We start from the raw sequence: 14,705 nt of genomic DNA on the forward strand, positions 1-14,705 counted from the left end.
TTCATTTGTTTTAGGATATGCTTTGATTTCTCTATTGATTTCTTCTTTGGCCCACTGATTGTTCTGTAGTATGCTTAATCTCCACATATTTGCGAATTTTCCAGTTTTCTTGTTATAATTGATTTCGTGTTCCTACCAAAGCAGTCAGAAAAGATACTTGATGTGATTTTAATCTTCTTAAATTCATTAAGACTTGTTTTGTGGCCTAACACATGATCTATCTTCGTGAAGGTTCCATGTTCATTTGAGAAGAGTATGTATTCTGCTGCTGTTGATAAATGTTCTGTATATGTCTTTTAGGTCCACCTGGTCTAACATTAGGTTCATTGCTTCCTTATTTATTTCTGTCTGTATAATCTATCCATTCTTGAAAGCAGTGTGTTGAACTCATCTACTATTATTGTTATCTGTTTCTTCTTATAGATCTATTAATATCACTTATATATTAAGGTACACCAATGCTGTGTGCATAAATATTTACAATTATTATATCCCCTTGATGAATTGACCATTTTATCATTATATATTAACCTTCTTGTCTTTTGTTACAGTATTTGTCTTAGTCTATCTTGTCTATTATGAGTATAGTTACCATTGCTTTCTTTTGGTTTCCATTGCCTGTAGGATCTTTTTTCATACTTTAATTTTTCAGTATATGTGTGTCTTTAAAGCTAAGGTGAATCTCTTGTAGGTAGCATATAATTGGGTCTTTTTTAATCTATGTTTTTATCTTGTATCCTTTTTATCTTGATTTTTAGCTCTTCTGGCTTTTGATTAGAGAATTTAGTCCTTTTATGTTTAAAATAATTATTGATAGGCATGGACTTACTATTACCATTTTGTTAATTGTTTTCTGGCTATTTTGTAGTTCCTTTGTTCCTTCCTTCCATTCTTGTTGTCTTCCCTTTTGCTTTAATGATTTTCTGTAATGGTATACTTTGATTCCTTTCTCTTTATCTCTTTTATATCTACAAAGTTTTTGGCCTTGTGGTTACCTTGATGTTTGCATAAAACATCTTACAGTTAAATCTATTGTAAAGTGATAAAAACTTAACTTCGAATATTTATAAAAGCTCTGTATTTTTATATTTCTTGTCCACATTTTATGTTTTCAGTGTCACAATTTATATCTTTTTATATTATGTAATTAACAAATTATTTAGTTGGTAATACTTTTGTCTTTTAACCTTTATATTAGAGTTATAATCGATTCAACCATCACCATTAAAATATTAGAGTATTCTAGATTTAACTATATTTTAACTATATATTTAACTTTATCAGTGAGTTTTATATTATCATATGTTTTAAAATTATTAATTATCATCCTTTCATTTCAGCTCAAGGAACTCCCTTCCACATTTCTTATAAGGCTGGTCTGGGGTGATGAACTCCTTCATCTTTTGTTTATCAGGAAAACTCTATATTTCCTTCAATTCTGACGGACAACTTCGCTGGGAAGAGTATTCGTGGTTGGCAGTTATTTTTAATTTCAGCACTTTGAATATATTATCCCACTCCCTTCTGTTCTGCAAAATTTCTACTGAAAAACCTGCTCATAGTCTTACCAGGTTCTTTTGTATGTAATAAGTTGCTTTTTTCTTACTGCTTTTAAGATTTTCTTTGTCTTTAACTTTTGACAACTTAAATACAATGTGTCTCCATGTGGATCTCTTAGATTCTTCTTTGGTACTCTTTGTGCTTCCTGAATCTGGATATATACTTCTTTTCTTAGGTTAGGGAAGTTTTCAGCCATATTTCTTTGATTATACTTTCTGCCCCTTTGTTTCTCTTCTCCTTCTAGGACCCCCTGTAATGTGTATATTGGTCTGCTTGTTGTTCCCTTAACTTATCTTCATCCTTTTCATATTTTTTTTTCTTTTTGTTCCTCTGATTGGATTAATTCCACTGCTTTATCTCTGAGTTTACTGATTCTTTCTTTCACCTGATCTAGTCTGCTGTTGAACCCCTCTATTGAATTTCATAGTTCAGTTATTGTATTCTTCAGCTCTGTGATTTCTGTTTGGTACTTTTTAACATTTTCTATCTCTGTTGAAATTCACATTTTGTTCCTGTATTACTCTTTTGACCTCAGTGAGCATATTTATATCTGTTATTTTGAACTTTATTAGGTCAATCACTTATCTCTCCTGCATTAAGATTCGTTTCTGATTTATATTGTTCTTTTGTTTGGAACATAGTCTCCTATTTCATTTTCTTGACTATCTATGTTGGTTTCTGTGCATTAGATAAAACAGCCACCATTCCCACTCTTCTAAGAGTGGTCTTGTATAGGAGATGAACCTTATCCATCATGCTGGCCCAAGCTCCTGGTTGTCTCTCAAATTCTTGTGACTGTCCAAGCTACCTTCTTTGTTCTTAGTGGCTCCCAGTAGCTGAGGGTGTGCCAAGGCCCATCAGTGTTCCAAGGGAAAGATCACAGTTGGCAAGGAATTGTAGGCTGATTAGAAGCCAGACAGCAGCTGGAAAATTGTGTAGTTAAGCCCCTTCCAGGGAAAAGCTAGAGGATGGGTGTTTTTATCTTCTCTTTCTGTGCTGAGCCTGTACTTTTCAAAAAACCACTTTGTTTGCTATAGTTCTGTGGGACTTGTGAATGCAAGACCCATTGACTACCAGAGCAACATGATTTGGAAGCCTGTTCCTCAGTCAGCAGCAACAAAATCTGGTATCAAGCATGTGTACAAACTCCTTTCAAAGAGATAGTGGCAATTTCGTTTTATTGGTGGAGCACACCAGAGGAAGAAAGCTTCAGAAATGCCCTTCAGCCCCCTTGGGCTCTGTGAAGGATCAGAGGCAGCCCCTAGATGTGTGCAAAATGGAAGCTGGGCCCTCAGTTTGTCAAGTATGAAGTCAAACCCCTTTCAGGGAACACTGGGAGATGACTATATTTGGCCATGTCCTCTGCAATGAGTCCTAGGGGTTAGCTGTTGGGGCAAGTGCTCATAAGCCATTAAGAATTCCTTCGTTTTCTGTAGTTCTGTGGGTCTTGTGGACACAAGTCTCACTGGCTTTCAGAGTTAGGTGTTTTGGGGGCCCACTTGGTGGGAGCCTTAAAAGTTGGGGTGCTAGATGTGTTTTCCAAATCTTCAGCTATTCAGTGACAAATTGGGAGTTGGGGGTTCCTTTCTGATTTTATGGTGCTATGCCAGAGGTAGGGTTTATGGAAAGATTGTGTCAGCGTTTCTTATGCATTTCAGTGCATTTGCCGGACATATAGGAGTTATTCAGCTAGTTTCTGGATTTCTTTCAATGGGAATTGCCTCATGTAGCTCTATATTCAGAGCATGGGAAGAGTAAAGTTCAGAAGCATCCTATGTTAACATCTGAGTTCCCTGAGTGACAAAACTTTTTCTTTTTAAGTTAGCCTAAGAAAGGCCTATGACCAGAGTGCTAAATAGAAATCTTTAGAAATAGTGATAAAATGGCATTTCCACTTAATAACTTAGCAACTTAAAAAGACTGAAAACATCTAGTGTTGGTGAGGCTGTGGAAAAATTGACACTGCTAGCAGGAGTGTAACTGGTGCAGCCTTTGCGTACAATACAAAAAACACCACCGTAGGGCTCAGTTATGTAGAGATGTGCAGCACTGGGAATGATCACAGCTATAGAATGGATATTCAGAGTGCCTTCCTGAGTGCCTTCCAATCTAGATGGGAACATCTAGATTGCTTTCATGCCACACACAGGTCATTAGGAGCCAGGATTGCTGCTTCCTATTCACTTCATCAGCCACCTCCCAACGATTACCTCTGTGACATCCTACCTGTACCATGTTGGATCTGATGCTGAGTTCAAAGTTGGAGTTCTCCTAGATACCTAGAAGCTCTGTCATAAATATGCCCATTAATCTGTGGGTCCTCATTTTGTTTGACTACGTTTATAGTACTGCCTCTCTTACTCAAGTTATTGATTTGTCTCTGAGGGTGGGGGAAAGCAGAGGGGGAAGCAGACTTTTGGTATGTTACTGGAGTCTGAAGGAGTTTGGAAGACTCCTTTCTCTCTCCTCCAAGACTGTTTTGCTACAGAGTCAATGAAGTTGGAGGCCAAAGCTTTTTAACAGCCCCTTTGTTCTTTCTTACTGGGCAAGAAGCCTCAGCATCAGAGATGGATGACTAAAAGAGACTTAAAGGGGAAATAAAAATACATTGCTTTAATATCCCACCAGTATTATGCCCCTTACGATATAAAGGGGGAAAATACAAAGCAAACCTATTGTTCATTGTGACTTTATACTCCAGGCATACACAAAGAACTTTTTAATAAAGACTTTGCCCTGCAGCCCCTGGACCTGGGGAGTTGTTTCATCAGTTATGGTAATGAGGCCCAGGTTCAGTTAGTCTTGTTTATGAAAATTTCTTCCCTGAAAATATGTCATACTCCTACATTTTCTTAAAAATATGATTCCAAGTACTTTCAAGGGTCTTTTCAGCCAAAACATGACTTGCTTTTGTGAAGCACACCTTTCCTATCTTCCTTCCATGTTGCCATTATAGTTCCTACACTGAACAGGAAGTATGCTTTAAAATATCTCCGTTAATTACTAGAGAGCTTTGGTCATTGTTTAAATGATATTGATTGATCTTCTTTTCATCCCCATATAGATATGCTAAAGTTCTTTCATTACTGGCTTTTTTCCCATCAATATTAACTTAAGATGATTAAAGGCAAAGGCTTTCTGGTTAGAAATGCAATGAAAGCTAATATCAAAATGGCAGAGAGCAAGGAACTCTTCAGGTGGAATGTAAGTTCACTTATAAGGTAAAACACTCATGTAAGGTGAGTGACTGTACCCTGGCATTGTTCAACTCAGCTTGAATTGTGGCTGAAAAATTCTGTGTAGCTTCATTTGTTACTTAATGTAGCTACGAAAATGTATTGGTCCTTTGGTCTTTTGACATTCACCATATATCTCTTAGAGTACTTAACATTCCTTCTGTTCTTTTTAGGGAAAAATTTCTTTTTCTTTCTTCCTTTTTTTTTGTTTGTTTTTTGCTGTTGTTGATATAGACAATTTTGAATGACTTTTTACTGTAAAAACTATGATGGAACTCCATGGTGACAATATATGATTTACTGTGCCAAGCTGTTCTGTTGATTTAACTTCCAGATGAGCAAGAAAATAAAAGGTAGCAGTGAACAGTTTAGACCAGACTGGAGATTCTATAAGCCAAATGACAGATGCAACTCCTGAGAAATGTAAAAGAAGGTGGCTGAGACTAAATTTAGTCTCTTAAATCCCACAGGGATCAGCTATATGTAGAATATTGTATATAGAAAATTGAGATAATCTTTGGCAGAAAAATAATGCTTCATTGTAATCAATCCAGTGGAAGAGGAGTTTCCTTACTCAGCTACCTCCCTCTGTGAACACACAGGGTATTCATAGGAACATTATTTTTAGCCTAGCAGCGACTGGTGGCACAGTGAAATCATCTCTTTGACTATGTGAGCATTCGTTGTCCGCAGATACTTGAAAATAGTTTTAAAATGGGCTAAAAAATGCCAAGAGCCAGGTTATAGTAATCCAGCCTTCATCTGATAATAAAAATTCCACCTCATATTTACTTTTTAACAATACAAAATCTTTTACAGAAAAAATTTTAAAGTGGTGAAGGCAAATATTTTATGATTGTCGACATATATTTATTTTTAAATTTATGTTTTTCACTCAGAGTAACTAATTTTTATGTTTGGGCAAAAGAAGTTATTAGCAACAGTTAAAAATTATATATATTTTTATTTTTATTTTTTATTTATTTTTATTTTTATTTTTTTTTAAAGATTTTATTTATTTATTTGACAGAGATAGAGACAGCCAGCGAGAGAGGGAACACAAGTAGTGGGAGTGGGAGAGGAAGAAGCAGGCTCACAGCGGAGGAGCCTGATGTGGGGCTCGATCCCAGGACTCCAGGATCACGCCCTGAGCCGAAGGCAGACGCTTAACCACTGTGCCACCCAGGCGCCCCCAGACCCTGAATTTTTAATTCCTGCCTAGGAGCAAACAATGACAGTTTGAAGGCCTAGATTTCAGAGTTGAAGTACAAAAGGAATCTAAGGGGAAGAAAAATTTTAAATGTGGTTTGATATTTCAGAACTTTTAAGAATGCTTATCTATCTATCATCTATCTATCATCTACATCCATCTATCCATTTGGATTCACCAGAGAGAGAAAATAGCCATCTCCACGAGCATCTTGAGACAAAGTAAGAGGACACAAGGTGGTTGATGCCTACCCTCCTCTATATCTAAATTTAATTGTGAAGTATGAATCTGAGTTGAAAGGGGGCTCAAATATTAATATATCTCTTTTTTTGCAAACAGAAAAACAGCAGATTTTATTTCCTTTCCTTTTACTGAGGAAAAAAAGAGTCCCCTCTTGGGCAAGTATTATATTTAAAAAACTGCTTAAGCTTCCTTAAAACAAGAAATAAGTGAATTGTAAGCCCTGCCTTTTCTCCTTACAAACTTCATCTATAAGAGAAAGTCAGCATGTCATATATTGATATTTGCATTTGATTATGGTTATGTTTTTTTTTTTTTTTATCATCACAGTTTTTCTTTGCCTGAAAAATTGTCTCTGTAATTGTTCTGGGGAATCCTCTAGATTCTCACCTAGAAATGAGGTACAGTCTGTCAGGAGGTCATGATTTCAGTGGCTCTTTACATTTTCTATTCTCTTTGAAGGTTGTAGGGTTGGGGTCAGGCTTAGTTTGCCAGTCACTGCAAATTCCAAATTCCACCCCCCCTTTTTTTCAGTAAGCCATGCTGGGTGTCAATGATAACATGGGGCACCTGACCAGATGCCTTGACCCCAGCACTGAGGGCATCTCACCTAATGGCTGTTTTCCTTCTCATTATTCCATATTTGAAATTAGCCAAGCATTACATTTTAGGCACCTATTTCCCCAGGTACAGATGTTTTTTCAATTCCCATCTCTAGTTTTAAAGTCATTAGTTACAAAAAAAACATGATAAACTTGTAGTAATGAAATCTTTTTGGGGAAGGGGTAGTAATTCAATCCTTTCACTAGGGAATCTGAAATTGTTAGTAAGGATGGTCTTTAGCCAAGGAGAGAACACATGGGAACACTAATATTAAAAAAACACACACACAAAAACACAAAAACTGATCATATCAACATGTACTGAGGAAAACAGTAAATGAGAGAGAATCTTTACAAAAATGAGAACTGAGAAGACAAGGCTCAGGTTTTCAAGTGGATGCATTTCAAAAGATATATACTTGATGAGCATTCAGAACCTAGACAGAAAAAAATGCCTGAAAGAACGAGTGTTTCTTGTCAACTTTGAGTTAAATTTCGAAATATGAGATGCTAAGTTTAATTACATAAATCTCAATGAGAAATAATAAGGATTAGATTACTTAATATTTGTGAAATCTTTAGTACAGTATTTGTCACAAAAAAAGCACTATATGAGTCCTCTTTTGTTATTTTTAACTCAGTTGGTTCTTGCACAATCCTATGAGATGGACGCTACCATTATTCCCTTTCATTTGTGTTTTCTAAAGGTTAAGTCACTTGGTTGGAGAAATGACATGTCCTCATTAAATACAATTTTGGTGAGACTCTCTTTGAGGTGACCACCCTTCTCTGGTCACAGGGTGGGCTACAACATAAACTGGTCCCCTCAGAAGTATTCTCTCTTGATTTTGAATTTTAGATGGTTATGAGAACTATTGGAATTTAACCACATTGCACCCTGAAGAGGGTGACCTGAATCCCTGGTACATATTCTGGTTTCTGTGATTTCTGAGATTGGTCCTTGAGTTTTTATTTTAATTCTTGAGCTACCTCATACCTTTCCAATATATTCCATTGTTTCCATTTGGTCTTGCATTGCTTTCTGCTTGGGCGAGGGGGTTAGCATGCACTGGAGGGAACTGACAGTGCCTTGCCGCCAAAGTTGATTCTGCTGATTCCGAGCTCATCCAGGAAAAGTTAATGTGGTAGAATCCTTTGTCTTGGGAAAGGGAGGATTTGAATGGCCCTGTACAGACACAAGACCTGACTTCCCTAGTACAACAAAATCATGCTGACAAAGGTGTTCCCAAAGTTTTTTATCCAATTATTTTGTGTCATCAGAGTAATGAATGCCTGTAGGAACTGTAACATTAGTTTGAGTGCCTACGTTCATCTTATAACTTTCTTTGTAAATTTTTATAAGATTGTCTGAAAATTCTGTTCGTACATCTGATCTTTGTTTCCTTTTATTGTGCCCAAATATTACTGACTACTTTTCTACCCATGATGACCTGCCATTTTCTAGCTTTGCTATATGTATCCAAAATTCAGTTGGATTCCCCACCAGATTCAGTTGTCTTGTTTTCTTAAACACCTGCCCTCTGCTCCACCCTCCATGTGTTTGCTCATGCTGTTTTTCCTCCATTTGAAATGCTCTCCATCTTCCACTTCATCTTTCAAAATCCTACACCTTCGAGTCTTAAGTGGTCCTCTTTCCTTTTATGCCAATCCATGTTGATTTCTCTCTGACTCTCCATTGCTCTTACAATCAGCACCTCACAGTATAGCAATTATTTCATGTGTGGGTGTTTATTCCTACTTGCATGGTAAGATTCAAGTACACAGTGATTGTTTTCCTCCAATATTTCATTACCAAAAGTTATAAACATAAAAAAAGTTATAGGAATTTCACAGTGTGAACCATCATATACCCAGATAGATCCTACAATTAATATCTTGCCATATTTGCTTTATCACATATATATCCTCCTACCCATGTCTCCATGCATTCATGCATCCATCCATCCATCCACCCAACTTATTACCTTATTTTTTTGTGAGACACTGTAAAACAAGATATAGAAATTGGTGCATTTCACCTCTGACACTTTAGCAAGTCTATCACTAACTAAAGTGAATTATTTTTAATGGTATTTTTGTGATCAACATTTCTATACTCCATAGTACCCAGTAGAGTATTGACCACATCATAGAAAATCAATTTATGCACATTGGGTTGAATTTCAATATCACTTTGAAATCCATTAGAAATTAAAGGTATGGAAGCCCAGATAAATAGTCTCTGGAGCCTCAGAGGCATAGAGAGATGTGTGTGTTTCATGGAGTTGCGGAAGAGACATACCTGTATGTAGCTTGTACTAGCCCAACTTGTGACCTGTCAAATATATCCTAGGAGAATGTTCAGACAAACTTTCAGGAGGCAGTTGGCTGAGAGATCAGATCACCATCTGACTGACCGAAGTACTTACGTGGGTGCTGCTATACTGCATGCTTAAGAGGCACAAGAGGGACAACCCAGTTTATCTAAAGACATTGAAATGAGATGATAAAATAGACATAGGCTAGAAAGTGGGATTCACATGCAGCAGTTTGTGGCAGCCTGATCCTCTGTACCAAGCTGCGTGGAAACTCAACTTCTTTACAGAACAGTGCACACTTCAAATAGACAGTTTGAGCCCAGGCAGATGGATCTTTGAGGAGGCTATTTTCCTGAACATGTACAGGTGGTGATCTTCTGACATCTTATTAGGGGAAAGAAAGTTGACAAGAAACAACAAATGTTGGAGAGGATGTGGAGAAAGGGGATCCCTCTTATACTGTTGGTGGGAATGCAAGTTGGTACAGCCACTTTGGAAAACAGTGTGGAGGTCCCTTAAAAAGTTAAAAATAGAGCTACCCTATGATCCAGCAATTGCACTACTGGGTATTTACCCCAAAGGTACAGATATAGTGAAGAGAAGGGCCATATGCACCCCAATGTTCATAGCAGCATTGTCCACAATAGCTAAATTGTGGAAGGAGCCATGATGCCCTTCAACAGATGACTGGATTAAGAAGATGTGGTCCATATATACAATGGAATAGTACTCAGCCATCAGAAAGAACGATTACCCAACATTTGCAGCAACATGGACAGGACTGGAGGAGATTATGCTAAGTGAAATAAGTCAATCAGAGAAAGACAATAATCATATGGTTTCACTCATTTACGGGACATAAGAAATAGCAGGAAGATCGGTAGGAGAAGGAACGGAAGCATGAAGGGGGGAGGTAAACAGAAGGGGGAATGAACCATGAGAGACTATGGACTCTGGGAAACAAACTGAGGGTTTCAGAGGGGAGGGGGATGGGGGATTGGGATAGGCCGGTGATGGGTATTAAGGAGGGCACGTATTGCATGGTGCACTGGGTGTTATATGCAAATAATGAGTCATGGAACACTACATCAAAAACTAAGGATGTACTGTGTGGTGACTAACATAACATAATAAAAATTATTATAAAAAAAAGCAAAAAATGAAAAAAAAGTTATAGTGCTTCTCAGATTTGGTAGCACCTTTTAAAACGTTATAGAAGCCAGTATCCATCCTGACTTCTTCCTATACTTGAGATATATTTGTATCTATATCCGTATCCACATCGTGTATATTTATGTCCATATACATCCCCTCATTCTTCAACTGACAGGCTCCTTTTTGTTCATGTATCTCTGGATCAACCCCTCTTTGGCAAGTTCTTTCCTAACTTTTTTTAAAATTTAAATTCGGACAGCCAACATATAGTACATCATTAGTTATAGATGTAGTGTTCAATGATTCATCAGTTGTGTATAACACCCAGTGCTCATCACAACACTTGCCCTCTTTAATGCTCACTCTTCTCATTATACTCTCTCTCTGCACTCTGGTTCAACTGGGACACATCACAATTACTAATATATATTTGTTTACTTACTTCTTACCTTTCTACCTTAGTAGACTAAAACTTTATAATGGTAAAACCACACTTTCCCCTTCTCCTGTATAATCAGAGGCTATCAGACTGTGTGATACATAGTAGACTCCTAATTAAAATTTACTGAATCATATATATTGAAAATACTTGAATAGAGAAAAATTTTTTTCCAGTATTATTCTAAATGCCTTTCTGTGTTGACTCCCACCCCGGCCCTCTTCCTTGCCCACTTCCTCATACTGCTATCTACCCCGGCCCCTTGATTTGGAGCTGCACTCACACCTGACTTTCTGGACAGTGCCACAAGTTACAAAATCATCTACCCCATCTCTGAAAACTCCCATTCATTTAGCATGCTGCTCTCAGCTAGGGGTTAGGAGAAAATTATAACTGATGGAAGAAATTGACCACAAGCTGTGAATGATTGAGAACCTCACTTAATGTGTTAAATCTCCTGAGGATGTTTATTTATTACAAGAGTGGTAAACTCTGGCAGCGTGACTAAGCAACTTAAATAATTTCAGGCACTTTATGTGAAAAGACCTAAGGATTTAGTTGACTACAAGTATAATATGAATGGTCTGAAAACTGAGAAAAGCAAATTCCTTCTTCTTTGAGTGCATATGGATCACTTAGACAGGGAATACTGACTTCCACTGTGTGAGAGCTTATATGGTGGCTGATATAATGAGAGAATAATTAGGATGGTGAGGTTCTCCCAAATCACATCAAATGAGGAATGGGTTAGGGGCAGGGGACATTTACTTTATAGCAAAAAAGAATTAGGGAAGTTAAATAAACTTGGTTTATTCATCTGAAAAATATCTATTGAATATATATTAAACGCTAGTTCTAAATTAAGTTCTGGGGAATAACAGTGATTAAAAAACAGCCTGCTCACATAGAAACTTAGATTTCCTGGTTAAGGAAATAGCTGAAGACTGTTAAGTAGAAAAGGGAATAGATTTATGGATTTATGCTTTTCCTTTTTTTTTTTCCTTATAAAGCACATAGGGGACTAATGCACCTGAGACTACATGAGAAAATATATTTACTTAATATGAATAAATCTCAAACATCTACAGAGACCGCAAACCTGGAAGGAGATGCTTTCTGGGATGGTAAGTTCCCATTTTTTGTAATTTTTAGTTAAATTATCAAGATTCAAGGTGGTTGTGAATGAGAATCCATGAGACTTGCCCATAGATTCTCTAAGATCTATAGGTCTTTGTTAGTCAAGATCACAAACTTTCACTTATGATGACCAGAGAAATGAGCATGATTGTTTTTGTAAAAAGCAGTGCTTCAAGTCAGGCTTGATTTGATTTGGACTCCTTGATCCTTTCACAAAGGAAGGGGTGAAGGGTTTGTGGGCCTGGCATAATGAACAAACAACTGGTAACGCTTGCTTTATATGTAATGGGAAGTAAAACACAGGTCACATAAAGAAGAAAGATAAGGTTGTAGTACATCCCCTATGAAAGCAGACATAGAAATGGGAGCAGGAGGAAGAGTGCCAAATGTGGACTCTACTTTTAACTTTGCTAGATTTCCTTGAGTCATATGGCTCCAAGAGAGTACATTTTCCTCTCTGGCATGGAGTTTCCTCAGCAGAAAAATGAGAGGTTGAACTATATTATCTTTAATGCAACTTTTAGGTCTCACATTTAAATGTTTTTGAAAGCATTAAAATATACTTTGTGTAAGGATGTTTAAGTATTTTGGATCATTGAGGTAAAATTTTAGAAATAAAATTGACATCTTTCAATGGATCAACTAGGATTATCCCATACAATCAAAATACAGCTCTTCTGATTCCTGAGTCTAGCAATAAATCCAGCAATGGAAACTCTTTTAATAAGCACTGAGACAACATATTTTTGAACAACTCCCATGTAATATTTTAAAGCAACTATTCTCTCAAATAATAAAATGTAGTTCATATTTCTTTATTCTATTCTATGAATTGAATGTCTTAAATCCCTTTCAACAAAACTGGTGATTCTAGAGACAGTGCATATCTAAGAGACTATAGTATCTTTGCTTGAGAAAAATTTGAAAAATCATATGTTTGTCTATGTAAATCTTTTAATTAGAAATACTCATTTTAACATAACATCCCTCCTCTTATTAGATAGAAGGAAATTGTGTTGAACTTTCCTGCTTTTCAGGACCTAAAAAAAGAAATGTGTCTATGATAGAATATAATTGACCTAAGAAATTTTCAAGGATAAAACTATCTCTTCTAAAAGCTTTTTGCAGAATACCTAATAATTACAGCCTAATGAATTTTAAGTAACAGAATGCCATGGCTTCTTCATAATAGCAAATACATTAAAAATTTGACTTGCAGTAAGTACAGCAGCATATAATTCATAAACGTCTTTAAAACATCTTTCACTTTACTATACTTACATACCATGTAGGCTAAGTAAAAATAATTCTATCTACCCCTTTTGTTATATCTAGAATTGACAGATGGTATACTGATTCTATTTTTCTTTCAATATAGCATCAGAATTAAAACATAATTTTCACTAAATTTTATTTTGTGAAATTCCTTGAGAGAAAATGGCAGTTGCATAAGGCAAAATTGAAAATAGAAAATAAAGTTTTTGACTTTGTATATTTTTTAAAAATAATCATCAGCTGACTTTTCAACACTGTTATGTTCACTAATTTGCTAAAGCATAATCTAGAATTAAAACGTCTGGGAGTTTTCGGTGTGTGTTGTGCTAGACCTGGTGCGTCTATTTGTGAAGTGGCAGCTGAGGAGGTGCTTGCTGAGGCGTTCGCCATGGCCTTGAAAAGCCCAAGGAAGGAGTCAAGACTGAGAACAATGATCACATTAATTTGGAGGTGGAGGGGCAGGATGGTTCTGTGGTGAGATTTAAGATTAAAAGGCATTTGCCACTTAGTATAAAAATGAAAGCTTATTGTGAACGACAGGGTTTGTCAATGAGGGAGATCAGATTCTGATTTGACGGGCAGCCAATCCATGAAACAGACACACCGGCACAGCTGGAAATGGAGGATGAAGATGTAGTTGATGTGTTCCAGCAACAGACAGGAGGTGTCTACCAAAAAGGGAACCTGCTACTTTCCTGCAGAACGCTCTTTCTCCAGACCAAGAAGACATTCTCAATGAGAAAACTGCAATTTGGGTCCACCACATCCTGACTACTACAGTACAGTTTTCTCTATTCTTTTGTTTTCCCCTTCCTCACTCCTTCATTGTATATAAAGTAACTGTGTCTGTGCACAAGCAAATTGCATTTTTTTTTTTTTTTTTTTTTTACTAAATGGCTAATGGTATGTTTGGATTGACATCAAAGATATGGATGGGGAAAAAATACTGGTTCTCTGAAAATACCTCCTTTCTCCATTAGTGGCATGCTCATTCAGCTCTTATCTTTATATTCCAGTAGGTTATTTTGCTCTCACCATTTAACAAAAAAGAACAACATAAAAATCCTTGCATACCTCGCTCAATTGAAGAATTTTAATGCTTTTCATTTGTCATTGTAAAACTAAGGACAATTTTATAACTTTTTGTACATATCTGTTACACCGAGGGCAATCTGTCTTTAAACAGGGATCAATTACTCTAAAAGAAATGAATCCTAGATAGCTTTTCCTTGAAGTCAAGCATCTTGTTGTTTAAATAAACTTCCTGTTTAAAAAAAAAAGTTAGGGAGTTTTTGATATGTGTTAAGGGTTTCATGAAATGTGCAAAGTATGAAACATTTTCCCTATAATTACTGTCTATAATATAATACATGGTATAGTGGGTAATGATTAGAGTTAGACTCTGGAATCAGACTTCCTGAGCAAAAACTCTGGTTTCACAATGCCCTCAGGTTCTGTGTATCTTAGTGTCCTCTTTGGAATGAGTATAATAGTACCTCACTGGGTGGATATTAGGAATCAGTAATTAAATCC

At 36.5% G+C, this 14,705-nt stretch overlaps 2 protein-coding genes across 2 annotated transcripts in view; one reads left to right on the forward strand and one right to left on the reverse strand.

The window, feature by feature from the left end:
* EYS (eyes shut homolog) overlaps nt 1–14,705 on the reverse strand; it is a 1,466,842-nt gene that overhangs the window by 256,125 nt on the left and 1,196,012 nt on the right.
* LOC103657451 (small ubiquitin-related modifier 2-like) lies at nt 11,824–14,005 on the forward strand. The gene is made up of 3 exons (XM_008684893.1): nt 11,824–11,884; nt 13,552–13,713; nt 13,771–14,005. The coding sequence occupies exons 1-3, from the start codon at nt 11,824–11,826 to the stop codon at nt 13,941–13,943; spliced, it is 396 nt and encodes a 131-aa protein (XP_008683115.1). The 3' UTR covers nt 13,944–14,005.

The sequence above is a fragment of the Ursus maritimus genome, unplaced genomic scaffold, assembly GCF_017311325.1.
Source record: "Ursus maritimus isolate PB19 unplaced genomic scaffold, ASM1731132v1 scaffold_29, whole genome shotgun sequence".
NCBI lineage: Eukaryota > Metazoa > Chordata > Mammalia > Carnivora > Ursidae > Ursus > Ursus maritimus.